At 50.7% G+C, this 27,058-nt stretch overlaps 12 protein-coding genes across 12 annotated transcripts; 6 read left to right on the forward strand and 6 right to left on the reverse strand.

Annotated features, from left to right (window-relative positions):
- Positions 1–519: 519 nt before the first annotated feature.
- Positions 520–870, forward strand: CCOS01_00491 (uncharacterized protein; the record flags this gene model as incomplete). The annotated part of the gene is made up of 1 exon (XM_060448688.1): positions 520–870. One exon carries the CDS (start codon positions 520–522, stop codon positions 868–870), a length of 351 nt encoding a protein of 116 aa, XP_060320126.1.
- Positions 871–1,478: 608 nt separating this feature from the next.
- CCOS01_00492 (uncharacterized protein) lies at positions 1,479–2,693 on the reverse strand (the record flags this gene model as incomplete). Its single annotated transcript, XM_060448689.1, has 1 exon — positions 1,479–2,693. The coding sequence occupies one exon, from the start codon at positions 2,691–2,693 to the stop codon at positions 1,479–1,481; it is 1,215 nt and encodes a 404-aa protein (XP_060320127.1).
- Positions 2,694–3,377: 684 nt separating this feature from the next.
- Positions 3,378–3,734, forward strand: CCOS01_00493 (uncharacterized protein; the record flags this gene model as incomplete). The annotated part of the gene is made up of 1 exon (XM_060448690.1): positions 3,378–3,734. The coding sequence occupies one exon, from the start codon at positions 3,378–3,380 to the stop codon at positions 3,732–3,734; it is 357 nt and encodes a 118-aa protein (XP_060320128.1).
- Positions 3,735–4,031: 297 nt separating this feature from the next.
- Positions 4,032–6,144, reverse strand: CCOS01_00494 (uncharacterized protein; the record flags this gene model as incomplete). The annotated part of the gene is made up of 2 exons (XM_060448691.1): positions 4,032–5,945; positions 6,049–6,144. 2 exons carry the CDS (start codon positions 6,142–6,144, stop codon positions 4,032–4,034), a joined length of 2,010 nt encoding a protein of 669 aa, XP_060320129.1.
- Positions 6,145–7,931: 1,787 nt separating this feature from the next.
- Positions 7,932–9,495, reverse strand: CCOS01_00495 (uncharacterized protein; the record flags this gene model as incomplete). Its single annotated transcript, XM_060448692.1, has 3 exons — positions 7,932–8,403; positions 8,465–8,927; positions 8,985–9,495. The coding sequence occupies 3 exons, from the start codon at positions 9,493–9,495 to the stop codon at positions 7,932–7,934; spliced, it is 1,446 nt and encodes a 481-aa protein (XP_060320130.1).
- Positions 9,496–10,785: 1,290 nt separating this feature from the next.
- On the forward strand, positions 10,786–12,499 carry CCOS01_00496 (ammonium transporter; the record flags this gene model as incomplete). The annotated part of the gene is made up of 5 exons (XM_060448693.1): positions 10,786–10,884; positions 10,978–11,260; positions 11,332–11,458; positions 11,522–11,958; positions 12,012–12,499. 5 exons carry the CDS (start codon positions 10,786–10,788, stop codon positions 12,497–12,499), a joined length of 1,434 nt encoding a protein of 477 aa, XP_060320131.1.
- A 344-nt stretch (positions 12,500–12,843) lies between these two features.
- Positions 12,844–13,032, forward strand: CCOS01_00497 (uncharacterized protein; the record flags this gene model as incomplete). Its single annotated transcript, XM_060448694.1, has 1 exon — positions 12,844–13,032. The coding sequence occupies one exon, from the start codon at positions 12,844–12,846 to the stop codon at positions 13,030–13,032; it is 189 nt and encodes a 62-aa protein (XP_060320132.1).
- A 301-nt stretch (positions 13,033–13,333) lies between these two features.
- On the reverse strand, positions 13,334–14,319 carry CCOS01_00498 (uncharacterized protein; the record flags this gene model as incomplete). The annotated part of the gene is made up of 4 exons (XM_060448695.1): positions 13,334–13,598; positions 13,661–13,706; positions 13,783–13,893; positions 13,953–14,319. 4 exons carry the CDS (start codon positions 14,317–14,319, stop codon positions 13,334–13,336), a joined length of 789 nt encoding a protein of 262 aa, XP_060320133.1.
- An 812-nt stretch (positions 14,320–15,131) lies between these two features.
- Positions 15,132–16,508, reverse strand: CCOS01_00499 (uncharacterized protein; the record flags this gene model as incomplete). Its single annotated transcript, XM_060448696.1, has 1 exon — positions 15,132–16,508. The coding sequence occupies one exon, from the start codon at positions 16,506–16,508 to the stop codon at positions 15,132–15,134; it is 1,377 nt and encodes a 458-aa protein (XP_060320134.1).
- A 2,957-nt stretch (positions 16,509–19,465) lies between these two features.
- CCOS01_00500 (mannanase) lies at positions 19,466–20,720 on the forward strand (the record flags this gene model as incomplete). The annotated part of the gene is made up of 3 exons (XM_060448697.1): positions 19,466–20,276; positions 20,365–20,457; positions 20,515–20,720. 3 exons carry the CDS (start codon positions 19,466–19,468, stop codon positions 20,718–20,720), a joined length of 1,110 nt encoding a protein of 369 aa, XP_060320135.1.
- Positions 20,721–21,337: 617 nt separating this feature from the next.
- Positions 21,338–22,111, forward strand: CCOS01_00501 (cellulose-binding protein; the record flags this gene model as incomplete). The annotated part of the gene is made up of 3 exons (XM_060448698.1): positions 21,338–21,370; positions 21,462–21,779; positions 21,857–22,111. The coding sequence occupies 3 exons, from the start codon at positions 21,338–21,340 to the stop codon at positions 22,109–22,111; spliced, it is 606 nt and encodes a 201-aa protein (XP_060320136.1).
- Positions 22,112–22,294: 183 nt separating this feature from the next.
- On the reverse strand, positions 22,295–24,543 carry CCOS01_00502 (HET domain-containing protein; the record flags this gene model as incomplete). Its single annotated transcript, XM_060448699.1, has 2 exons — positions 22,295–23,994; positions 24,084–24,543. The coding sequence occupies 2 exons, from the start codon at positions 24,541–24,543 to the stop codon at positions 22,295–22,297; spliced, it is 2,160 nt and encodes a 719-aa protein (XP_060320137.1).
- Positions 24,544–27,058: the final 2,515 nt, after the last annotated feature.

The following is a 27,058-nucleotide window of genomic DNA, read 5'->3' on the forward strand; positions in this document are numbered from 1 at the left end:
CACTTCCAGTCCGTCATACCTATCGCTCGGACACGCCGGCCACGGTCAGCTAGGACGTATGGCAGGACCAATGAGTTGTCAACTTGTCCACTGCTGTTAGATGAATTAGTGGATTGCTCTCAGTCTGCTGCCCGAATTGTGCGACTATCAACTGTCAAGTTCGGATAGCATCTCGACCAAAAGGAAGTACACAGGCGAGTCGCAGAGTTTGCCTTGTTACAGAGATGTTTGCTCAAGTCTGCTGTTCTTGTAGCACGTCGCGTGGGACGAGATGGCATATGTCCAGTACGCACACTATATATTACGCCATCCCGCGAACTATGTGATGTTCGCGATAGTCTTCAACGAATCTTGCCTACTTTGGATGACTTTTCTTAGAATTCGTAACATTCACCAGAAGCACATCCATGAGAAATCGAGTAAGTCTCCGCCTTGACTTAGAATAGAATGACATTTATCTTGAATTGACTGACTCTAAACCCGCCAGACAACTATACAATAACAATAACGTCTCTAAACATGAAAAGCGCCGTAATCATTGTCGCCGTGGTACTCACCCAAACGTCATTGGCCGCCTTTTGTGCAGCGTCCGCATATCTTGGGGCAGGACGACCTGGTAGCTGTACCGGACAAAATCTGGGCCATGGGAATTCGTCTCGACCAGGGGTTAGCGAGTGCTTCGAGGCAATCAATGGTGCTTGTGGGCTGGTAACAGATCGAACAGCTGGGGGAGGTTGTAATTGCACTATCAATTTCTTCTCTGGAGGGGATTGCAATCGCACTTCCGTGGGGTCTTTGCGCTGTAACAGGGTTGGTGCATCACTGCAAGTCAACTTTGACCACTTCAATATTCGCTGCCCCAGGGATTGAAGTGCAGAAAAGAGAATTTACTACGATTGCCTACACTAATTGAGTTGACTAGATTCCAGCCTAATCTGAACTTGATCTCACCATAAGTACATTAACGGAGTAGGTAGGGCATACCTACCTTACCGTTGGGAGGAGGTTGTAATCGTTCTATCAGAATCAGTGCTTAATAACGCAAACATCATATTCAAATTGAAATCGTTTTGAGTGCGCGACCATAGAATGCGGTCTTCGGCGGGTGGCCTTCGGCGGCTGCAGTGGCCGGACATCACCAGTAGCGCTGCCCAGGGCCCAGCTCCAGGCCCGTGTGCGCCTGGATGCAGCGCCTCTACTAACCTTCTCACTGTTTTCCCATTAGTTTTAGATGGATCAGATGGTCAAAGAGAGAACCGACATGCAGAGAAGAGCGAATAAACCCAAGCGAAATATACACTTTAGGAAGAATACAGGGTTAATATTTTCATGCACGCTGCGTTTACTTCTTGTGTCTGTACGCTAGGAGTTGAGGTATAATAGTAGAGTGAACAATAGTGTAGAAACATCCCCTCCAAGAGGGTCGCCATAGAGTTCCTCATTTACAGTGATAGTCCCCATCTGAGAGTGACACCTGCTCACCAGGGATACCTCCGGACTTCGTCTTCTTTGCTCAAGTCCAGACCTCTGTCCAGCTGTTTCTGATGTTCATTATCGAGGTACTCTAGCAATACCTTCTCATACATTTCACGCCCCTTGTAGTTTGCAACTGTATCATCCCAGCTACGAACAGCACTAGCGAGTCTTCCGGGCACATAGTCCTCCGCAGCCAGCTCAGTGACTGGATGAAAGTACGTTCTTATCGTGAAGACAATAGCCTTGCTCTTGGGAAGACGGCGCAGCGATTGCCTCTCGGAACGAAAATAGTGATGCTCAACCGCTCTATCTTTCTCAGCCGTACTCCAACTGACAACTGGGCTGTCTTCTTCACCAATGCTCCAGCTCCAGGGCAAGGAGTCATCGACCTGGATGAAGTAGTTGTTGCGGGAGTAAATCTGGTCGCAGCGTAGGCGCTTGAAGAAGCTGGCCATGCCGTTGTGCAGCTTCTCCTTGTAGTGGGGGACCTCGCCAGACGTGTGGATCTCCTCGAGGGACATGCCAAACTTGTCGCTCAATCTCCAGAAGCCGGCCAGCAGGATGGAGCCGCTGAGCAAGTAGTACTTGCCGTCGGGCCGTTCGATCATGATGGCGAGGTCGTCTTGCACGAGCCTAGCGGCAATGGCGGCTGGGTCTTCCTTGAGAGGTGTTTCGACGATGTTGAATGATTCCCCCGACCAGAGATTGTCGATGCCGACAGCGGTCCGTTTGAACATCGTAGGATAGCGAGCGGGAAGATACTGGCACAATTCTTCTAGAAGCTCCATGGCTGCAGGATAGGCCTCCGGGTCTGTTCCGAAGCACTTCTCGCCCCGTTCAGCGATTCGAGCAGTCTTGTCGGCATGGTATCGAGGATAGTGGTTGTCCAACTCAATCCAGTCCTCAGGCTGGACTGAACGAAGGCCCATGGTGACGTTATATTTGGGGCCGTAACGAAATGCGCGATAGGGCAGAGGCTTTGTCGTTTCTACTGACCAGTCCGGGTAGGGACTGGGAATTGGCATCTGCCATGTTTCTGAAGCTTGTTTGGACTTTTCAGATTGTGTTGTAGAGGATGTCTTGTTGAAGAGGGCTCCTTTTCGCGGTCGCAGCGCGCCAAGCGATCGTGAGAGTATGGCTGCTGAGAAGAGGGCGAAGAGCCCGATGAGAAGTTTCCAACCATCCGAGGGGAGTTCCGATAACGCTAATAGGGCCATGTTGAGGTACTCTGTGTGACCTGGAGTTTGGTAATCTACTAGTACCCAGTTAGGGGGACGAAAGGCACCCGAGGTTTGGATGAGGCCTATCTATGCTGGGGATAGTTGGGGTGCACATATGAAGGAGGTACTGCAGAGGCTAAGATAATCTCCAGTGAATTCAAGGAAATTGCAGAGCATTATCACTGCAGCCAACTTTTCGAGTCAGCTACGTATTAGGAAATACCTTCCAGTAAAGACTTTGGTTCCGCTATCCGGTCGGCACCCCGTCCCACGCCCGTATCTCTTCTCCAGACTCGTCCCCGCAAGATCGGCTCCCTCTGGGAACCGATTCTCCACTCGACCGTTCCGAGTTGGACGGGGGATGCGCTTTACCGGAACGGGAAATTTTACCCTATCGTCCTATCTTTCAAGTCGATGCTTAGGGATCCTTCTTTGGCAAACTCGCGGGAGTGAAACCGAACCTTGTTCCTGGATGTCTCCAATGCCTAGAATGAAGAGGCTTTCTTAGAGATTTGGGGTATTGCCTAAAGAAGCATTCTTACACTGATGAATAGAGCTCTATATATACCAGGTGAATGGGCAATGTTGAAACATGGTAGCATCACGCACTCAATAAAGATTTGACATCATCATACTTACCACTATTTTCCCAACGAATTGCACCAAATATTGATCATCACAATGGCCGCTTTCCAACATTACGCTAAGGCTCAATCAACCTTCCAAATCCCCCTTCTCGCGGGTGACAACGCTTACCTCGGAGATGTCTTCTCAAGCGACGAGTCGAACCCCGAGAAGCCCATCTCATCCGGCCTCTTTCGTTTGAAGAAGGGCGAACCGCTTACATACACCTACAAGTACGACGAGATGAAGATCATCCTTGAGGGTGACTACACGATCTCAGACGAGACGGGCCAGAAGGTCGAGGCGAAGCCCGGCGATGTCTTCCACTTTCCCAAGGGCTCAACGATTACCTTCACCACCAGCGACTACGGTCTGGCGTTCTATGTTGGTCAGCGCAAGAAGAGCGACTTCTGAGGAGATGTTGGGTGAATCGATGTTGGTGTGTGGATGAAGATAATGAGAACGATGTCACATGGACCCAAGACGATGATGAGGCGAGATAGAAAATGACCAAATAAGAACAAACAATTTCATCGCAAATCTACATTATTCCCAAATGACCGTTACCCCAGAGCCTGCATCATGTCCGTGTTGTGGCTACCGCAACGCCTAAAAGATCGGACCTGTGCCCTACGCATTCTAGAACTTTCCAATAAGATGATCCAAATGAGCGGTGTCTTCCAACTGAGCTCCATAACATAACTCCTTTAATCACCCAAACATTGAACGTAAGTCGTTATCTTCCATCACGTCAATCCAGTGGACCGTGGGCGATCCGATATCGTTATCGTACGCCCTCCAGATGGACTGGACAAGATCCTTTGCTACCACGACTGGGGTCGGAGGTAAGCTGCTCTCCAGGATACTCAAGCGCCTCATGACGAAGTGGCGAGCACTCCCAACGTCAAGTGTCATATTGGACATTGAACCCTCCCGCGTCGGAGCCTCTGCCATCTGGCTAATGTACTGAGACAAGTTGTGCGAATCAAACAGCGGCGGAGGGCTGAACATGTTTGACCCCGTCCCTCCCATCAGGTCTTGCTGCAGGGACCCGAAAGCACCCATCATATCAGACGTAGCTGGTGCGTCGTGGCGAAGTCCGGTACTCGCCGAGATGTACAGCAGTGGCTGGATGACGCGGGTACCCGAAGTTGCCGGGATGTGTTCGAGGACCTTGACGAGTCTCAAGGCCAGGGGAATGATCCACTCGTCCCACGGCACAGAGCCACTCTCAGTCATTGGTGATTCGGCCGGCAGTCGTAGGGAGACCAGGTCAGGGAAGGTCTGGTACAAGTGTAACAGCGATGAGAGTCGATAGGCTTCGGCAACTCTGGCGAGGTGGGACACCGGCGTCGAGCTGTCGCCCGTGTCGACATCCGGGGTTTCCGACGGGAACTCAAGCTCCAACAGCTGCTCCTCCAGTCGCTGGGCTCCTATCAAGTCTTGAAGAGCATTTGAGAAGTACTTTTGCGGATCCATCGCTTGCCTCAGTCGATGTCGTGCGCTGCGACACAGCCGAATCGACTCGGCGAAAAGGCGTGTTGTTAGAGTAGAGACACCGGTCCACGGGTGGGGTGAGCGCTCCTCGATGATCTGAAGCGCCAAGTCTACGTCTCCTTGATCAAGCGGCTCATCATCGCGCACCACGGAGAGAAGCATCTCGCAGTACGCCAAGCTCTTATTGAAGAACGAAAGCATGTCTTGGTTCGCGGTAGAGAATGACGCAGATTGCGCATTCAGCCGGCGGATGAGAGATCTCACTTCTCTCAAGAATGGGAGCCCGTACAAGCGGGAGTCGACCCAGCAGACCGTTGTCCCTAAGCAGAAGAGCGAGAATATGAGACCCGTTGGAACGGAGCGGAATTCGCCTTGTGCCTTCACGACCTGGAGCTCGGCTTGAATGAAGTCTGTCGCTCGTTGCATGAGCCGTAGTGCGGATTGCCTCATGCTCGGGAGTCGGGATGCCAGGAACGCGGCGGACATGCTCTCGAGAGAGCTGCACACCGTGGCGGAGGTTCTCCAAAGGTCTATGGCGATCTTTCGATTCAGATTCGCGTTCGAGTCGAAGCCGGACCACGCTGGGCACACCTGCTCAAACCAGTTGATGATGAATGCCGAAGAGGTGTCGGCGAGACTGGGCGATAGTGAGTAAGGAGCCAACTGGGTCTGATCTGCGGGTCTTGAGGCGCCTGATTGTTGAACAATCACACCGAGAGATGGTTGACGAGGTGAAACGGGTTCCTCCGCGAAAAGTTGAGATATTTCATCCATTCCTCCATCGCTCACTTGATAAGCCCCACTGGCCTCCTCATCCCTTTCTCCAGCCCCATCTCGCTGAGCTGAACTCTTAGAAGAGGATGAAGAGATCGAATGTCGACTTCTTGGGGAACTACTGCTGCTCGCTGAACCTGAGTTTCGCTTTTTGGCGCGCGCCTGGCCCTCGGGTGCGTCGGCGGCTGGTCGTTTCGGTGATGTTTGCGTAGGGGGGTTGAAGTCGTCGAGTGTCAAAACCTGAAGGGCGGGCTGATGTTTGAACGACCATCTCAAGCCCTGCGCGAATCCTCCACACTTGATTCCCTTCCGTGTGCACTGTTGACAAGCTGGTCGCGTCTCGTCACATTTCAACTATCGCAGGATTTTGTCAGCAACCATATGTGGGGTCGTTTCCGTGAGATCCTCGTTCATCGAGGTTCAGTGGACAGGCATAAGACGGGTGGCAGCAACGTACGTGCTTGGCTTTGCAAGTAACACAGCCCGATCTCGACCGAGGATTGAGACCAGTTCTAGTTTTGGATATCGACTTTGAAGTCTTGGAGGGTACCATTGAACTTTATTCCGATAAGTGAGGGGTTTCCAAGTCCGGTTGAGAATTGCTGAATGCGGTAGTCGATAGGATATCAGATCAAAGTCGTTTCGACGCGAATTCGAGTTCGTTGAGCAAGGGACGGATGGAAATAGGCCACAAGGACTTTTTTGTTCCGAGAGTCACCGGTCGTCGGTGTTCATCGCGATCGGATGAGGGTTCATACTGGTAGCCCAGGCCCAGTCGCGGCAGTGCCATAAACGCGGGGGAGGGCATCTTATGACGCTATTTGTAGTTTAAGGTATCTTGGCTGGCGCATGATAAGCTAGCGACGTTCATGATTGGTGGTAGGGGCATGTTTGATGGATGAGACGGGTTGGAGCAACCCGCCCGCCATCCTTGCAGCGGGAGAGCGGCACAGCTGGCAGACCGATGCCGCTTGATGTTCGTTTCGCCTTCGATATCTATCGTGGTTGCTTCTCACTGGCCATAGAGCTTCGCCGTATTGCATTCTGTAAGGTCATGCTGGACCGTTGATGTGAACTCTGATTGAAGAGCAGAACTGGTCCTGTGGATCTAGAGAATACAGGTAACCTGGCTCACAAAACTTATGAAGACTTCATCCCAGATATGCACTGCCTGTCGTCGCTCCGGCGGTCCCGTTCCGGTGACACGAAGTAGGTAGAGGTCAACCCGCTAGAGGTTCAGCTCAAGACACTATGAACGTGAGTCAGAGTCATGCTTTTCGTATAACTTCGTATAATGCTACATATATGGCCACTTGCCCTTCTGCCTGAAGACCAAGAATGCCCGAAAGAAGAAGGAAAAAGGAGACCATGTTGATCCCGAATTCCCGCAGACTCTTTGATTTTCGGCGCTGCGGCGATAAGAAAGCCAAGGGACCAAGGGTGGGAGAAGAATTCCAGGGATTCAAGGGGTTCCAGACCAAGACACGCGGCGATCGCCCCCGGTTCACCCCGCATTATGCAGGCTCAAAGCCCAATCATGGCCACTCTATTGTCCTTTATCTATCCCGGTACCGGGATGGCCGCCGCGGGAGGACCAATTTGCCCAAGATAAGCCCAGCCAGCGCCTCTTCGTGTTTCCCATGCTGCCCTCGCACTTTCGGAGACTCCTGCCATCGTTCTCTTCGCATTCCATATTATCATTTCTATCGGGGTGGCTTGAACCTGAGTGATAGGGTGACTGCATAAGCGTCTCTCAGATACTCCGACTTCGGCCGGCATGGCTGGTCCCTGGCCGAAACTCACGATACCAATGAGGCCGACCAACTCATCAATGTGCGAAAAACACACGACGTAAGCCTTCATCTTCTTGGTGTTTGCGTGTCTTTTGAGCGTAATGCGCGTACAGGAGTTTCAATCTCACTTCAATGCTTCATGTACCCCGCATTCTGCTATTCCTTTCCCGTCGAGCGCGCTTCGCTCCCGCTGATCTGCTGTCGTTTTCATTAGTAACGAATTCCACTCACCTCAATGTACCTCCACGTCACCTCGCGCTCCCGTGTTAGCCACCTGTAGCTCTTGGCTCACGCGGCATGGCACTACTGATGATCTCATCATGGAATAGCTTGTACATGTAGCCAGCAAACAATATCACGACTAAGTTCGATAGCAGCTCCAAGCCCCAACCTACCTGTAAGGTGGGGTCCTTCTCGAGGTCTCTCTTAATTAGATCAATGAGTTGGACAATAAAAGAATTGTGACAGCGTGATCTGGAGACTCTTGAGACTTTGTTAATTCTCATAAAGATGTCGGCTATGCGTTGTAGTAGAAATACATGTTGTATCATTGGACAGTCCATTTCTTCTCCCAGCCCTTGAAGAAAGGCGCTTCTGCTAAGGTCTGCGGCTCCCAATCCTTCTCAATCAGACCATTCTCAACCTGATACTTCTCATACTCCTTCAAAGTCGGCTTGACCACGTGCTCTACATGCCATGTTCCTTTGTATTTCAAGAGGCTCTCCTTACCCTCGTTCAACACTTTGAGAACCAAAGAAGGAATATAAGGCTCATTTTTGAACTCAGTTAATGGCGTGAACAGGGCTTTGAAATTGAAGACAACGCCGCCAGACAACGGGAGGCGGCGCAAGGTCTGCCAGTCGACGCGTAGGTGAACCTCTTCGGGCTGAAGGCTAGGAGTTTGATGCTCGCGATGGGAAAATTCGGGGTGTTCGGAAGGAAGATACAGCGGCTGGCCTTTCTCAAGACCCCATGAACCACGTTGAATGGGTTTGTTGGTGGGCATCTTAGTGAAGAATCTAGAGCTATGTCAGTGATAGGAACATTGAACCATCAACCGCACTCAGATTGGGGTCTTACCGATCCATGCTGAATTCCATCTTTTCTTTGTAGTCTGGGACAACTTTGTGTATGCCTGGCAGCCCCAAGCCCACCTTTTCACTGAGTTTCCAGCCAACAGAGGAGCATATTATTCCGGCTCTCAGAACATACTTTCCAGTCTCGTGATCTCGAAGCATGATTCCAAAGTCCTCAGGGACATTGTCCAAGAGCACAATCAGTGGCTCAGTGGCAGAGAGATCTGTCGTTGTCCCAAGAATGTTGTTGTGCAAGATGTTACCCTCGAGCTTGAATTGATTGGGATATCTTGCGCAGATAAACTGAAGGACCATTTCCATAAGTTCTTTGCAGGCGAGCTCGGAACCGGGCATGCTATCGAGAACATGACTGCCATTCTTTGCGTACAGATCTTTGCGCTCGGCAACGCGCTCCCTGTATGTGTTTTCAAGCTCGATCCAGAAATCCGTATCCATCTTGGTTAAAGCTGGCAGTCTTCATATGAGTTTGAGTGCACGATTTCTAGAATCCTGGCGGGACTTACACATGGTCTGATGATAAGCCCATCTAAACGGTCGGTAGGGCCGCGGGACGGCCTTGTCAATGTCAAAATCTGCCAATGGCGACGGCAACGGAACACCTGAGATAGTTGCATAGTCTGGAAAGTCGCCGAGTTTCTGAATGTCATCAATGCTGAAGCCACTGAAGTTGAACAGAGAGGGGTCGGCGGATCGGTAGTCGGCATCCACTTTCAACAGAGGCTTCGGTGTCACGGCGAGGTCAACCTCTTTGACGTCCGCGAATTGTGGTCCAAGCTCCGCAATTGTTGCTCTTTGAGACGGCGGGAACGCGTCCACATAGCTCTGTTTCTCGGCCGTAGTGACGGAAGGCTTCTCGGCCGGCTGGCTGAAGGACGGGGCGCGGTTGAACCTCGAGAAAACCCTCCGGCTGTCAATGAGACTGCTTATGAGATAGAGGAGGGCACTGGTGAGTGCGGCGATGCCAAGCACTGTTGTGACGGCATAACGGTCACCGAGTTCAATCGCGGAGGACATTGCGGACGATTCTTTTGCTCTGTCATACAAAATGACTTAGCACCGATACGTCCATTTTCGTCGCTGGAGGCTAGGGGATAAGTATTCGCAACTCGCGAGCACAACTATGGTCTATCAAGATGCTCAGAACACAAGTCACAGGGTCGAGTAGATGCATCTGGTAGATTTAGCCAGCAGCCGCCTCTATGCTACCGTTTGACCATCCGCATGATGCGGCGCGTTACAGTCTGGAGGGTAAGACGTCGTCTTTCACACCCTCACCGGAACCGGAAAGATTATACGGACGAGAGCTTGAGCCTTGATCCATTTTGCGTCACAGAGTCTAGCCCAATTTGTTAAATCTACCCGGCTCTCTCTCTCATCCACTGATGATGCAGCGATAAGGTCAGGAACATGGGATGCGGGATGACCCCGCTTGATGACCACCCTGTCTTGGATGTCTCCCACGTCTCCCACGCTCCCCCGGCTGTGCCCGCAAGCCCGTTCCTCACGCGGCTCGAGGCTGCGGAGGCCGCAGCGCCCGTGCATCTCTAATGCTGTCAGGGTTTCCTTGCACGTATCCGTAAGCTCCTATCAAACGACACTCAGCTGCCTAGGCATTGCAGTGCTACTAGGTAGAAGCCAATGTTTAGCTATACTCCGTACCTACGTTAAGGTTGTTACACATGGCTTATGACGCCGTGCGCCCTTCCCCTTTTCACGTGTTGGACCCAAACGGCTGCCCTTCAAACCGCGTCCCTCCCGCTCTACTTGACTCTAATTGGACAGGCTCCCGCATCCGTTTCCAGCAGTTTAGACCGGTCGTGGTTCACGGTGCAAGACAGTTGAACCCACTGATCCTCATCCCTTTCCAGTCACCCCTAGCAATGCCCAGACTTTTGGTGCCCAGAAACCAGCTCGAGAGCTTCCTGGATTGAGTAGAAAGATAGGTCTTTTCGTGTCCCCGGTGAAGCTCGTCTATCAGGGATAAGCCAATCAGGGAGGGTGGTGTTATCTGGCATCCAGTGCCCAAGACAATTGTGAACATGCTTAATTTTGTTACAGAGCCAACCTTATCTGGGGTTCGTACTGGTGCCAAGTGATAGCAATACCGACAGCATGGCAGCTTTGCCAACATCTGAAGATTGACGAAAGCTTTAAGTGGCTCCCTGTTGTCCTGTCAAGCTTTGAGGTTGACGTTCCGAGGCTTTGGTTCTTTAACAGAAAAAAAGCAGCATTGCCTTCGCTTGCCCGCCATCTCAGTCATTGCATCATAATATTTCTCCGTTGGAAGTATTGTCGTGATACATCATGACGGAAGTCATCCCTGTGACCGAGTTCCCGGACTATGCCACCGACCCAACGGGAGGCAACCCAATCACCCATGACCTCAATGCGCCTTATGACAAGGTAAAGAAAGAATTTGACAAAAGTTCTTCTGAAGACCTAAAAAATATTTCGATTGGGGTTCAAAGCCCGCTAACTCGTGTGAACAATCCGTAGGGTGACCTCTGCTGGGTGCTGGTATGCACAATCCTGTGCTGGCAGATTACGCCGGCCATCGGCTTTCTCTACGCCGGAATGCATCGTAGGAAATCCGCCATGACGATGGTTCTCCAATCACTCTTCTGTGCATGCGCCTGTGGCCTACAATACTGGATCTACGGTGCATCGCTGTACCAGTCACGCACGACGAACCCTATCCTCGGCGACCTGTCCCACGCCGCATTCCACAATCTCCTGGCTTCTCCTTCGTTTGCCAACAGTGATATCCCAGACATCTTGTGTAAGTCAAGTATCTCCTGAGATGGTCGATATTAATAGGGATGGAGACACTAATAATCGTCTGTTGGACAGATGCTGCCTTTGGCTTCACCTTTGTTACAGCTACGGCAATGATCCTGGCCGGTGCCATGCTCGAGCGCGGCCGTCTCTGGCCCAGCATGCTTTTCCTCCTCTGCTGGAACACGTTCGTCTACTACATGTAAGTCCAAGACCTTCGATATCGAGCACACGTGTATGAGAGTAATGCTGATTTGCCCTTTAGCTTGGCATATTGGGAGTGGAACCCTAGCGGTTGGCTGTACAACCTCGGCCTCTACGACTTTGCGGGCTCCGGTCCGGTCCATATCGCCAGTGGTTTTGGAGCCCTTGCCTGGTCCATGATGTTGGGTCCCCGCATCGACGACAGCAGCACGTCCACGAAGAAGAGGCACGTCCCACAGTTTAGGGGCCACAACCCTTTGCTGATGACTCTGGGTACCGTTCTCATCTGGTTTGGATGGTTTGCCTTCAACGGAGCTAGCACGGCTAACCTTAGCTTGCGGTCCATCTATGTCGTTGTGAACACCAACTTTGCTGCTTGTGGTGGTGGAGTTACGTGGGCCTTGTTGGACTACATGTACATGAAGAAGTTCAGCTTGGTTGGCTTCTGCTCGGGTATCATCTCCGGTCTTGTCGGTATCACCCCAGCAGCTGGCTTCGGTAAAACTATCCTTCTCGTTGCATTCCCATGTTTGCGCTAACAACTATAATAGTTCTTGTCTACGTCTCACCTCTTGTCGGAATTATCACAGCCATCTGCTGTTTCTACACCGTTCGATACCAGTATATCCTCCGCGTCGACGACGGTCTCGATATCTTTGCCATTCACGGTGTCGGTGGATACGTTGGTGATATTCTGACTGGTCTTTTTGCCCACAAGATGGTACCTGCTCTCGACGGAGTTAGCGGCGACTCGTATGAGGGCGGCTGGTGGAATGGCAACTTCAGACAGCTTGGTCTACAGTTGGCAGGCGCGACGACTTGCGCTGCCTGGTCGTTCTTTGTCTCCTGCATCTTGTTGTTCCTCATAAATAAGATTCCGGGCATGCATCTGCGCGCTACTGTGGAGGACGAGTTGCGAGGTCTTGATTATGCGTACATTGAGGATATTGTCTCGGACTACGATGATGGCAATATGCTGATCCACAATGGCCAGGTGGTGGAGACGCCGACTCCGGCGAGCTTTTCGAAAAGCTCCTAGACCTGTAGACGCGTGTTCATTTAGAGGTCTGAAGAATTAGAAGGTCGGGATAGACTATACAGTACCACGTGAAGGAACTTTTTTCTTGGAAATGATTCCCACTTGTGAGTCTAGTAAGAAATTCAGTAGCCATCCATTTCCATAGGTATCTACATATTTAGTGTACCTCCTCAGGTACCTCTAGACCATGTGTGGCCGTTACCATGACGATACTTCCTAGGAAGCACATGATTCATTTTCAAACACCGACTGCACCAACTTCAGGGTCTCTGAAATCATAAGTTTACAACACCTCTCCCCTCGTTTCATTACGGGTCAAATTTGCCGGAAAGTCCCCGTGAAAAATGCCGGACCCAAACCCCGGCTCAGCTCCAGCAGAACCCGAGAATGAGTGGATCTCGGCACCGAGTGGCCGGCCCAAACCAAACCAAAAACCGAATTACACGCAATACCAAATCCTAGGTAACCACACGCACATGACTTCAATCATGGTGAACAACTTTAGAAGTTGGAGTATGTTCATTCGTCGCTGAACCCTGGCTTAAGTCAGGCCACTTGAAGGTCATGAAGTGCAGACGGCGTTTGACCCACTCGGTCATGAGCTACGGCCTACTTCTCTTTCGTGGGTTCGCATGGCGTGATCACCTTGTAGGTTTTTCGAGAGACAACGGGGCCGGTCTACTTTATGAATTGCATGAGTTCTTCTCCTAACCTCAATAACAAACCGAGATGAGACACGACTATCACAGTAGGAAGAGCTGGGGGTTGGTTCATATAATACTACTACAGACCAGACCTGACCTTTGACAGCATTCGGCGCACAAGATTCGTATGTCATCTCTGATGCCGCTGACTCTTCTCCCTCGGAAATAATTGTGACAAGTCGCCCAACGGGACATGAAACGGCAGCACTTCACAGCAAAACTCAGCGGCCATCACGTAGAAACCAGCCAATGCAGCAACAAATCCAAATCCACCGGCGATCTTGGCCAAAGTCCCACCAGCCGCGGCGTTCCCGCTTGCGAATAGGAAATTCGCTGAGCAATTCAAGGTGTAAGAAAGTTCAAGGCCTCCATAGACAATGACGTTTGCGACGTTCCTGATGTTGCAAGTTGTCACTGGTCAGCGAGCCCCGCCAGAACAGATAGGTTCAGCACTTACGTCGCAAAAGCAGCAATGAAAAAGAAGAGGTTGAAAAGCGACCAGACTGGTTACAGTGCTCAAAGTCAGTCGCAAGCTGTAGCATCGGAAAAATAAGAAAATGGCGAGAATGTCAAACAAACCAGCAAGATAGAGTCCAAAAGCCGTATAATATTGCTCCGTCTTGCCACCGTAGCTGTCGACAATTCCAATCGAAGGGATCAGCAGGAAGCCATAACCGCCATAGTAAAATGCTGGGAGCTTCAGTCCTTTGTCGAGTCATAAAATCAAAACAATGGAGTGACAAACTCACCAAAAGCAATGAGTGTCGTATAGGCGAACGTGTTACCCCTTACCATTTCCCACTGAGCTGAGATGAGGAGGCCCAGACCAGCTAGGAAGCAGAGGTTGGCGATGAAAACAGCTTGATTTTCAATGTTCCGAATACCCATATTAGCCAGTGATAGAGTCATCAATGTCGTCGCAAATGCACCGTAGCCAAAAGGGCTCTGCGGGATGATATGGTCAGCCAGTTGCTGGTGAACTTCTAGAGCGAGCGACCCGAAGTGGAAAGGTAGGGAATAGTACAGTGACCCTACCGAATTAGCAAAGCGTTCTCTGGAGCTCGCGAGTGGCCTGATTGACTCGATGTCGACTTTACATGTATTTCGGGCTGACATTTTAACAACTTCTGATAGTGACGGGGCGTAGTTAGAATAGTAAATCAAGCACTGGAATAGATCGGAAACTTGGGACCCTTGTTAAGACGAAGGCATGGTGATGAGCTTTCAAAATTTCAATGAATCAATTCAACGTGTTGCCACTATTAATATAGGAGGCGAAAAAGTTTTAGTTGGTCATGAACCATGTTGGCCGGGCTTTGAACTTTTACCTCGGCGACGCAATGCATGCCTCATCAAATGCTCAGTCGAAAACCCTTCGCCAAGACGCATTACTACCATAACGTGATTCAATGATCTTTTTTCAACGAGTCCACTTCTAGCTAATTCAGGCCCCGTTCCAGTCCTGTTCGTTGTACACAGCCATCGAGATCAGATGGATCCATTATCGTTTGCCGATGTACATTCGTCAACATTCAACCGTCCCATTGTTCGACATCGTTTTTTTTTTTTTTTTTTACTTACTTACCACACTTCTCATTGAGACTAGCCGGTCAAGCAACACAGGCAAACATCTCTACTTTACCTTTGCCAATTCAATACGTAAGCTTTATCGCTGGGAATGAGTTGGAGTTGCACCATTCCAACTCCATCTGAGGATACATGCACATATTTCTCATTCAGTGTCCGGGAAAGTAAGTTTCATTAACTCCGTTTTACTGCCTCGGAGTCGTAAGGATAGTAAGTTTTAAATATTAAGGACAAGTAGCACCACCTCCTAACGCCATACACCGCCCCTTCAGCCATCATCCGTCATGGCCGCATACAGTCTATGGCCCAAAGGCTACATGCAGTTTCAAGTAACAAGAAGCTTAGTACCCTCCATTGCGACGCCTCTCGTCCTCTCTGCGTTGCTGCTCATAATCCTGAATGCGGTCGCCGTACTTATCCTTATCGTTCTGGGCTTTCTGAATTTGCTCGTCGTACCTAGTGCGGCGGTCCTCCTCAGCCTTGATCAACTGGTCTTGCTTGTTCTTGTCGTACTGAGATTCACGGATCTGTTGGTCCGCACGCTGGCGTCTAGCTTCTTCGGCACGGATTTCCTGATCATAGTTGTTCTTGTTTGCATTGTTGCCGTACCTGTCCTTGGCTCGTTCCGCATCCTGGATGCGCTCGCCACTCCGTTGCTTCTCGTATTGAGCCTTGCGGATTGCCTCATCCTCCTTGTCCTTGTTATACTCTCCATTCTTGATCTTGTCGCCGCTCTTGTTCTTATTATACTCAGCTTTGTTGATACGAGAATCCTCACGCGCGCGGTCTCTCTCCAGTTGACGGATTCTCTCATCGTCCTTGTTGCGCTGGTTCGAGTAATAGTTACTGTCCTTGTTCTGGTAGTTGGGATTCTTGTAGTCGTTGTAAGTTCCCGACTTGCCACCATAAGATTTTGGGTTGAAGTTTGTTGACGTCTCAGGTGTCTCAACGAATCTGCCGCCACGTCCACCCCTCTTGGCGTCCGCCAGTTCCTGCTTCTCCTTCTCTTTTTGGGCTTGGAGGCGCGCCTTGTCTCTCTGGTTCTGGCCCTTCACTCTGTCAAGGGAATCTTGCTCTTCAAGCTTCTTGCGCCTAGCAGCGTCCTTGTCTCGGGAGTTCGTAGCGCCCTTCTGTCTCTCGCGAGCCTCTTGAATTTCTGCCCGCTCCTTGGCTTCCTTCGCCTTGCCGCTTGCATGTTGCGTTCTCTGATCTGCTTGGATATCCTTGATCTCGTTCTTTTCCTTCTGGACTCTTCCCTTGTCAACCCTGTTATTGTTGTTGTTGCTCCGCGAAGATGAAGTCCGAGATGAAGAGGTGCGACTCGAAGACGATTTTTTATTGTCACGAGACTCAAGAGTGCCATGCTGATCGTCATCCACCTCCAAGTCACGAGACTGGAACGTCGAGTAGACCTCGCTGACTTCCTTAAGGTCCCGTGCCTCAAGGTCGCCAGACTCCTCGCCGTCCACTAGACCTCGAGCAGAGATGCCAGCGACAGAAGTAGCCTCGACGTACTCATACTCGTACTCGTCCTCATCTCGGGCCTCGAGGTCAGCGTAGTCCTCGCTGGCCTCGATATCGCGGGTCTCTAGAGAAGTCCGAGGGTTCTCATCAAAGACACTTGCGGCATTTTCTTTGTTCTCGAAACGGGTGATGAGAGGAGCCGCAAGGGTGCTCGAAACAAGAGCGGAAACAAACAAAGCTTTGACGGAAGGCATATTGTGAGGAGGTAGGTGACGGAGACTACTGATGGAGACGGAAGGCTGATTTGCTAGAGGAAGCTGGGTTCGTAAACTATGAAGTCCGCAACCTGTCTGGCAAGAAATCATCTCTAATGAAAAGCGGGAGGCCTTGTCATCTTTAATACGTTTCTCAATACCACGAAATGTTTATTTACTTCTTGAGACTATGTTTTTGTTTGTTAGACTAGTGAATAAGTCTAAAATTCTCCGATAAGGTTAAGTTGATAGTCTGAGACGGCCGATATCTCAGCCTTGGTCTTAATCCGTCGTCGGCAGTGACCTGATGATGGCTTCCAGGGTGCGAGAAAAACGAGGCTGTTTCTCATGATCTCGGAAGCCCGGTTTGTTCTTGCGGGCGCAACACTCACGGTATACAAGCCTAGCTATGGTCCGTTAGGTAGGGACGGGATGTGATGGTGAGTAGCATGCCTTCAACGCGTGTTCCGAAAGACTTCGGACGGAAAAGCTTGGTCTTCATGCGCGAAAAGTAGGGCGACGCAGTAGATGATGTCCATAAGCGGACCCGAGAGCGACAAAGTCCGTCCGCACGTCGTTCAACACTGACAGCGTTTATTCCTTCCGCGGAGCTCCAGGAAGCAGGGCGAAAGAGTCCCTGATTCAGGGGCCCTGTCGACTGCGTCTGGATTCGAGTCGATCACCGCGGGGTAGGGCAACTTTAGACTCGACAGTGAGCATGACTAGCTTAAAATGGTAGCTGAGCGCGGGCCTGATCTTCGCGGGCCACGTACATCTCCCGCTGCGGGGTACTGAGAAGAAGCCAATCGGTTCACGAAGCCGAGCAAGTCGTCGTAACGGCCGCAACGATGAATGAGATGCCAAGAGCCTCTGGACCATTACCCCTCGAAGCTTGAGTCTCTTCTCACCTACTTCTAAGTTTACTAGAGAGAGATCGGAAGCGAGAGCTCGCTTCCAGTTGAAAATCGCGGGCTCTTAAACTCTCATTCACGTGGGAAAGGGTCCACGATCATCTGTGAATTCTCTCCTTTGCCGATGTCCCATAAGCCATGCACCTCGTCTACTCCCGATTCCTTCGAACAGACAACGCATAACGTTCGGCAACCTACGAAGCTTCGGCCGCGTACTACGCCGGCCAAATTCTCGGCAATGCTGGCCCCAGATTCGCATCGTTTGGACCCTCGTTACCGCTAGCCCGGAGCCGACTCGATGGACCAAGCATGCCGCAGACGGTCACCTATACACAGCGGCCGGCAATCAAAGCTTCACTGGCGTAAACTGTATCATGTGGCACTGGACTCTCCTGTTGAGATTGATTTGACTTCTAGCTGTCTGAATCTGAAATATTTCAAATCATCTTCAAGGCACCAAAACTCAACAAAAGCCTGGGCCATCTCGCGGAAGTCCCGCTTACAAGGTTAGATCAAGGCTGGAGGCTGTCCAGACTCGATTCGTCGCCCAACGGCTTGTTCTCCTTCTCCCCAAAAAGTTCGCAGGTGGCTTGTTCCGTTTCGCCCATCTTAGTATTTTCTCTGCCACTGCCTATCCTAAGACATGGATCGATAGCTTCATTCAACTTGGCTCATAAGCCCCAAAAACACTAGAGCAACGACAACTCTAAAATCTTGTTGAACTCGTAAACTTTAAGTTCTTATCTCTGTCCTCTTCTGTGACAGTATCGACAGGCATTTCTGAAAATCTCATTGAAGTTCAAGTTTATATCAACACGCATGTACCTGATGGCTGATGACAAGCCCCAATGTCTACGTGCAAAGATTACTCGCTTGCAGAAAGGATAATGGCAACAATCATGGGACTTAGGATATAATTTCGAGCGTTGCTCACAGACAGCTTAAATTATCGGACGCCTTAGCCAGAGAGATGTTAACTTGTTACAGTAACCCGCCCACCCCCTCCCGATGGCCAAGAGAGTAAGTAGATTCCATCTGTTCACCATCAGTCACTGCACATACCAGCAACATCATGAGCTCGCAACACACCTGTTCTCTAGCTTCCTCTATGCATTAGTTCAATGCAGACACAACCTATTAGAGTGTGCTTTAGGCCCACTGAAGCTGAAAGTTTGACTTCTATGGGTCCCGCAAGTGAGGTTGACTAGGTACCTAATGCACCTTTATGTTGAATAAGGTGCAGGTACCTAACGGGAATGCATAGGGGCCGAAGGCTTGCGAACCTTTCCTTGCTTCGCGAGGGATTTCTGGTATAATCAAATCAATTCGAAACCGGTTTCCAGCCTTCTATGTCACTTAGTCTGAATTCAACGCGAGCACCTCAGAGGCTGACTGTATCTCAATACGCGTATGATGGACTCAGTGCTTGCCTCGCACGTGACCCAATGTCCTGCCGAGTACATCTTACTTATATGCCTACTATCAAGTGAGACTGTTAGTTCAAAGGGTCTGAGGATGACTTGCCCTTCATCTCATTCGTATGAATGGTGTAACTGCAATGTTATCTGGAGCCCGGTTCCGATCGGCCGAAGATCCATAAAAAAGCCCCGGAGCTGCCGCTAGTCTCTCGGCACTTTCTTCGAGACGAAGCGGCCGGGGATGTCCCGCCTTGGGCCCCACATCATTTCCGAAAAGGTGCAGAGGGAATCCTCCCTCCGCACCCCAATCGGTATTACACCGCCTCGGCGCTCTCGAAATACGGGGAATTTGCCCAGGCGACAAGTTGATCGCATCCGGAAAAGGTACGAGGTGTTCGTATTGGTCATTAGCTCTAGTAGTCTTGGCCATTTTAACTGAAGTGCCGTTGGATTTTCATTGGCTCCGTTTTAGGTTGCTTTCTAACGCGGAGAGCCGACGCACCAGCGGCTACACAATGTTCAACCCATTTTCAACGAGAGTATAAAGGCTCCTTATGGAGATGAATAATCTGATCTGCCCATCATCTCATCTTCTCATACACCCGCACCCAGAAAACGGCGACCCATCATGAAGCTTGCCCTTGTGTCGATCTTCGCCAATTTGGCCAGCATCCAAGCCTTGGCCGTTCCAGAGCCTAGACAGGCTTCGACCTTCCCGTCGGCAAGTGGCACAAAGTTCACCATCGATGGCCAGACAAAATACTTTGCCGGCAGCAACTCATACTGGATCTCGTTCCTGACGAATAATGCCGACGTCGATCTCGTCATGGACAATGTCGCGAAAGCCGGACTCAAGATCTTTCGCGTATGGGGCTTCAACGACGTGAACGCTGTCCCCAGCGGAAACCAGGTCTGGTACCAACACCTCTCAGCCTCTGGATCACAAATCAACACTGGCGTCAACGGACTCCAGCGACTCGATGCGGTCGTCGCTGCCGCGGAGAAGAAGGGTGTGAAGCTCATCATCCCCTTTGTGAACCACTGGGATGACTACGGCGGCATGAACGCCTACGTGAAAGCCTTTGGCGGTTCGAAAGAGACTTGGTACACCAACGCTCAGGCCCAAACTCAGTACAAGGCGTACATTCGGGCCGTCGTGAGCCGTTACAAGAACTCTCCCGCCATCTTTGCTTGGGAACTGGCCAACGAACCCCGCTGCAAGGGTTGCAGCACTGATGTGATTTTCCAGTGGGCGCAAGCGACTTCCCAGTTCGTTAAGTCACTGGATGCGAACCACATGGTCACTCTCGGCGATGAGGGCATGGGACTGCCCGGCGATGGAAGCTACCCCTACCAATACGGTGAAGGCACAGATTTTGTCAAGAACCTCGGCATCAAGACGCTCGACTTTGGCACTTTCCACATGTACCCCGATCATTGTAAGTCACCTGAAAGAGACAAGCTTTCTTATCCAAGTCTCGTCCGAATGACGAGGGTCGGACATAATCAACTAACACGGAGAAATAGGGAGCGTCGATCTGAAGACCTGGTCTCCCGGCTGGATCAAATCACACGGCGAGGCTTGCGCAAAGGCCGGCAAACCCTGCCTCTTTGAAGAATGTGAGTTTTTTTTCCTCGTGTCTGGTATTTAAACTCAATAAGCTCACACCCAAGAAGACGGTTCTCTAAGTGACCATTGCGGCATCGAGGCACCCTGGCAGCAAGTCTCACGGACGGCGCCCGGACTCGGCGCCGATCTGTTCTGGCAGTGGGGAGATCAGCTGAGCTCAGGGCAGACTCACAACGATGGGTTCACGATCTACAAGGGCAGCAGCGATTACCAGTGTCTGGTCGTCGACCATGTAAAGGCAATCAACGGGTGAAGGTTTGACGCGCGCTGGCTAGCTAGAGTTTGCGGTGACTGGGAAGGGCATTCAGTCACAGTCAATTAATCTAACCTGATCCTCATGGATCCTGTTTCATCCCCGTAATCAGCGATGATCGCCCGAATCATCCGAAATATCGACCGCGAGGCTCAAATACCTGATTCAATGGGGGCCGGGAGCCACCCATCCGACGACGTTAAGTCCTGAAAAGGGATAGTCGGTGTCATGGCATCAAATGGCACCAGCTCCCATAGGTACACCATGGAGGCGTTTCAACGCTGGAAGCATGATGAATCCTGAATTGAGATCCTGCTTCTCACAGGAATACATGTCATAACAGCATCATGTTGACACTGCGAGATAACATGAATCCTGTAGGATCCCGTCGAAAGTGCAATTGATTGTACTAGATCGAAGAATAAGTAGGGGGCTGCAAGCGCTCTAAACTCGCCATTTCCATCAGGAAATAAACAGCATTAGTGCCTAGTCTCGGCCCATGAGTTGCCTCTTCAATTACCAGCTATCGAGTCATGATGTTTCTTGGCCGATCTGTTTTGATGCTAGTCTGTTTCTCCTCGATATGGACTGCCTCAGCTGAAGAAAAGGTTAAGATCATGCCCCTCGGAGACTCGATCACTGGCAGCCCAGTAAGTTTTCTGCTCTCTGGCTCTATGCTTCTCTGGCCCCGCTTGCGTGTTTTTTTGAAAAGTAAGATGTTGACGAATCGCGATGAATTAGGGCTGCTGGAGAGCTCTACTGTGGAAGAAGCTCCAGGATAACAATATCAAGAATATCGATTTTGTCGGAACTTTGCCACCGCAGGGATGTGGTTTCGACTACGACGGAGATAATGAGGGCCACGGTGGCCTTCTTGCGACAGACCTTGCTCGGGAGAGTAGACTAGAGCGTTGGCTTGGGGATACGAAACCCGATATTGTCATGATGCACCTCGGCTCAAACGACGTGTGGAGTACGAAGAAGCCCGAGGAGATTCTTGGCGCACTGGATAAGCTGGTTGACCAAATGCGGGCTAGCAAAGAAAGCATGAAGATATTGGTGCGTGTTCCCTCGCGAGCTGTCTTTGGGCAACATGACCACCAGACATGACTCTAACGTCTGAATATCCTCTTCAGATTGCTCAGGTGACACCCCTAGACCCAGCCGGCTGTACAAACTGTATGCGAGGCATTGAGGATTTCAACAAAGTCATACCAAATTGGGCGAGCAGTAAATCAAATGAGAAAAGCCGTATTACTGTTGTTGACTGCCATAAGGACTTTGATGTCAAGGGGATGACGCGAGATGGTGTACATCCCAATGGCAAGGGCGACCAAAAGCTAGCTGATAGTTGGTTTGAGCCCCTGGTAAAGGCCATCAAAGGGGGCTAAGTTGTTCATGAATACTGAACATTCCCGCCTGACATGCCTTCAATATGGGTCATATCATATCTCCTATCGCTGGGGACTAACTTCAATAGTTGATCTTGATACTTTGTCTTCTCCTCTGTGGTGTCTTATGAATTGTAAGAAAGCGCAATGATTAGAATCTCATTATAGTACCCCTACGAGGATTCATATCAGTTTCAGGCGAGACTGAGTTAGCGTCAGCCACGCTTCCGTCTGCTCCTCCGTCTCCGTTCTGAAGGTCCCGAGTCGTTTGTAGATTGGGAGTGATCCAACATTCTCTCCTTGCTCTGGACTGCTCTTCACCAAAAGCCCAGTTGGGAATGATGGTGATGAAAACTTTCTCTCGCCTGAGCTCCTATCAAGACCAAAGATGACGCAGCGCGACGCGAGAACGACCGCAGATACGTCGGCAATCTCATCAGCTTGTCCAAAATCAGCCAGCTTGAAAGTGCCATCATTCCTTAACCCCGAGGGTGCTACAGCATCAAGAGATCCGTGGGCCATGATCTTCCCACCTTCATAGAAGAGGACTTCTGCAAGATATGTGTCCTGATCACTCTCGGCCTGCTGTACCGGTCGCAAAACCACTGGAACACAGACAGCGCAGAGCTCGATCCAAGCGCTCTCAAGTCTTCCAAACGGATCTGAGCCCGCGGTTTCGATGTGGATATTCTCAATACTGCACTTCTGAATGAGCGGTAGTGAGAATCGCAAATCCCATGCGATTTCTGCGTCACTAGATGCCCAGCTCCAGGATGGCGCCCTCCACGCTTTCGGTTTCGAAGGCTGCATGACAGTGTTCCAAAGCATTCCACGTACCAAATCATTTTTCCAAAGTCCAGCTACATATTCGTCTTCAAGCGCTGAGCTGAAAGTACGGGCTAATCCAGACAAAGCTGAAAACTTGTCATTGGAAACCGTCAGCTTTCGTCTGGTATACTCAATTATTAGATCTTTCCATCTCTCATAGAGGCTTTCCCTTCTCTCTTTCACCTCATTGTAAGGTATATCTTCAGGCGCTGGTGAGAGCAGATGATGCCAGCTTTGGACGTTGTCGTATACCTTGCTGCTATGTTCGAGACGTCGTTCCGTTTGACAACGAAAGTAGGACGTATGATTGTCAAAGTACAATACTCGAGTAGACATGAGATCTTCTTGGTATGTCCAAGCCCGCGTAGCCCATGCTCGGGTATGCATGTGGCTTGGATAGTCGGCATCCCAAGTCCGGTGTTCGTTGAGAGCTGACAGGACGTACGTGCCCGACACCCTACCCTGTCCCTTTTTAGACTCGAACGGGACGAGGACCGACGGCCCGGGACTACTTCTTTTCAGGAAACCCGAGTGAGAGGTATCGCCTGCGGCTGCTACCAGTGTGAGAGTAGCATGCCGATATACAGCAAACATGAGCGCGGCCTCCTTGGCCCAGTCTTCGGCGTCGTCTTGGATAATGCATAGAGCATCGATCCAGATGTACTTGATCCCCATATGACGCGCAAATACGACTGCATCTCTGATTGTATCCGGCATCTTGGGAAGTGGGATCTTCGTCTGGCGGTCTGCCAGAGTGGCCGCTGTGGTGATGAGCTGTGATTTACTGACGGATGGAGGGCCCCAGCAGTAGCTCAGAGCAATGTACGATGTCGTTGGAGGAAGTTTGTCACTCATGACCAAGCGAGCTATTCCGTCGCTCATCTCTCCAACTTTAATCAGCCGAGTCGGGAGGCTTCTTGGCCCTGGAGAGCAACATTCCGGATGGTTGCTCGCGCAGCCCCAAACCCACTCCTTGAGGCGTTTCATGCAAGACGGAGCGAGAGCATTCGTGATGGGGAGTTTCAACTCAATACCGAGGGCACTTGCAACATTTTCTTTTGGTTTTCGTAATGTTAGCAGAATGTCATTGTTCTTGTGGCCTTGCAAGAAGTCATTAAGACGGCTAAGGCTAAGAGACACATACCATCTTCTCCTTGATACGCAATAGCCCGCACTTTCCACCCCTCGGACCACGGTCCTTTACGCCAAGCCTCAGACTCAAACCTGAAATCAAGCCAGTATATCCCGTCTTGTTCGATACCGTAGTCATCGGGCATCCAATCGCGTGTGACGTCGATGATGTCGGAACGCATCACGTAAGCAGGCGAGGATAGCTTAGCTACCACATCTTTCGTCGTAGACTCTTGCAATGCAATTTGAAGGGGTTTGGGGAGCTTCTCATCGAGTACAAAGCAAAGATATTCGCAGAAAGAACAACCCGCTGCAGCCGAGTTACGAAAAAGTGGAAGATTTGGGTAGCTATCCTTTCTCTCCCAGTGCGCAGCATCACGAACATCTCCCTCGGCGTCATCAAAAACGATGCCCGAGCACTCGTTACACAATGCTTTTGGGCTCGATGACGGCGTTACACAGCTTGATGCCATAATGACATCGAAAAATGGACATCAAGCGGGATGTCAGGAAGGCCAGGTAGGTTGCGGTGGTTGATGAGGGGCTTGAAGCTTCAAGCTACCACATTCGTCCCAACAGCTGATTGGATAAGATCTATATCTCCAATTATATGCGGAGATTTGAGCCTGGCGACTCCAACCACAGAACTCAATTCCTTTATTTCAACTGAACGACCTTCAAACAGTTTGTGTAATGATGGTGCAAAAATCGACAAAAGAAACAGCAAGGGCTCAATCGGGATTCGAACCCGAGACCTCGCCCATTCACGCTCTGCGCAAGGGTTGGTACAGAACCCGAAGGGCGAATCATACCACTAGACCATTGAGCCGGAGCGACCTCCGTTGATCGGAGGCCAATGGTTGGTGAGGTGGGAAAATTTGGGGTCTATGTATTCAGGGAGAAGCCGTGCATCGTCAATTCTGTAGCACAGCTCAAGGCTGTGAGCTATAATTGTGAAAGCCGACTCAAACTTGGTTATTCCCTTACTTGAGTAATGCTAAGAATGTCTCATGCAACTCGCAGCGTGGGGTCAAACTCAGTCGCGTGCGGAGCTCCGTCGATGGGTTGGTTGCACCTTGTAAACCTCGAAGGGTTGCTCCTGGCACTCAGCACTGGCCAAGAACGAACCTGACGGGGCAAAATCACACCCAAGCTATTCATTACGAGACAGTTTCCTGCGATGGCCTGCAACTTGAAGCCGAAAAGTTGGAAACCCGAAATGATTTCGCTACCAAGCTGGCAAACAATGGGCCTTCAGACCGACCACGCGCATCTTTGTTCCATGTCCTTCCCCAGCGTTTCCACACAGAGGAGATAGACTATGGACCAAGCTTGTTACGTACCAAATTACTGGATGGACATATGGGTCTGTCGAAAGAAGAGCGAAAGTCAACAGTCTGGTTTATTGTACATACACGAATTCTTTGCATTGATGCTTACTTGAGTACTTATGTTGTTGTTTCGAGGTCAGCCTAATCTTTAGTCTGGAAAATTCAGCTTGCTTCTGAACTTTGTAGAAAAGTGGACCGGCACTGATATCCTTCGATCTCGTCCCTTAAACGCTGCTTACGGTCCGTTTTGCCCGATGAATTCAGCGATATGTTTGGCAGCATAACTCCTCAAGGCTCAAGCCATGACCACGTGCTCAACTGCCAACGCTCGGACAATGCGATTGATGATTTCTTCCCATTGCAAACGTAATCTCGTCATGGTTATTCGCTGCTAGTATCTTCTTCACCTCTATGGAACGATCCGGGGGCCGAGGGGGAGAACCACCATCAATCCTTGCTAGCACAACGGTCCAGGCGCTTGTCGTCCAAAGTTGGCAGTGGCAAATTGGCAACTCGCGCCTAATAAAGTCCAAATTGTTTGACTTCCCTCTTCCAGTCTTTTGGCTCAGTGGATTTCTCTTCCCGACAGTTGACACTGACGAGCGCGAGGATCAGGACGTGGTCTGTTCCGGAGCACGGAATGCGGAACAACAGCCTCCCACATGCCATGAGGCAAGGGGATCCCGAATGCGAGGCAAAGCATATCCCTGTAGCACTCTCAGTTGATGGGCCGTCTCTCCTCCTTTCAGTCTCTTTCTGCGTCTACGCAGGTTTCGCTTACGATACGCGGTGTCTTGGAATTTTCCTACCGAACATGAATCCATAAACAACAGACTCTCGCCCCGGAGAGTTGTAGCCCTATGAACATTTATTTCCCGGGGTTGAACCAGCTAGACTCAACATAAGTGAGACGATACTCATCTATCTTTCCTGCTGGAAGCCACGCTGATCGCGCGGCATTTGCGAGGGCGGCTGGCGTAGATCCTGTCAGGGTTGTCCAGGTCTGCGGTTCGGGGAGAGCGATTCGCTGGAGGCGCCGGATCGCGGGAATGAGCTATCGCTGGAGAGACCACCACGACGGCACCACCACTACTACGTACAACGACGGCTCCCACGCCTTGCCAGGCACGCCAGGCATGCTTCCTGGCTTGTCCCGAACGCTCCAAAATACGACCTTAATCTTACCATGGGGCTCGTGCGCCAAGAAATCCAGAGTGCAGGCGTCGTGGAGGCTTCGAACATGGTTCATGACTAGTGTACCCCTTCAACAGCGAGAATCGGCCACGCAACTACGTTTCAGTCGTCTGAACTTTTCTGGTCGAGATAAGATCTTTAGTTGCGGTATATGGTCATGGCCTCTAGTTGTTTAGACTTTGCTTGGGGGGATATGTTCATCAATTAGTGTAGTCGAAATTTGGTGTGAGTCAACATCAGAATAGTGTCTACGGAGTGCATTCCGAAGCATCTCGCAACCGCCCCAACGCGGGCTGGAGCGGGGATAGAGTTGGCAAAAGTGGAACATCATGAGCCCCTTCTAATAACCAGGGACTTCACGGGTGGGTTTCGTCTGCCACTTCCGGCTAGGTAACCTGGCACGACTCCAGGGTGTCAACTATCTCGATATTGCAACGTGCCCGGGGTGATGGCAGGTGGGCAG

Source organism: Colletotrichum costaricense (assembly GCF_030867565.1).
Source record: "Colletotrichum costaricense strain IMI 309622 chromosome Unknown Scaffold_1.1, whole genome shotgun sequence".
Taxonomy (NCBI): Eukaryota; Fungi; Ascomycota; class Sordariomycetes; order Glomerellales; family Glomerellaceae; genus Colletotrichum; species Colletotrichum costaricense.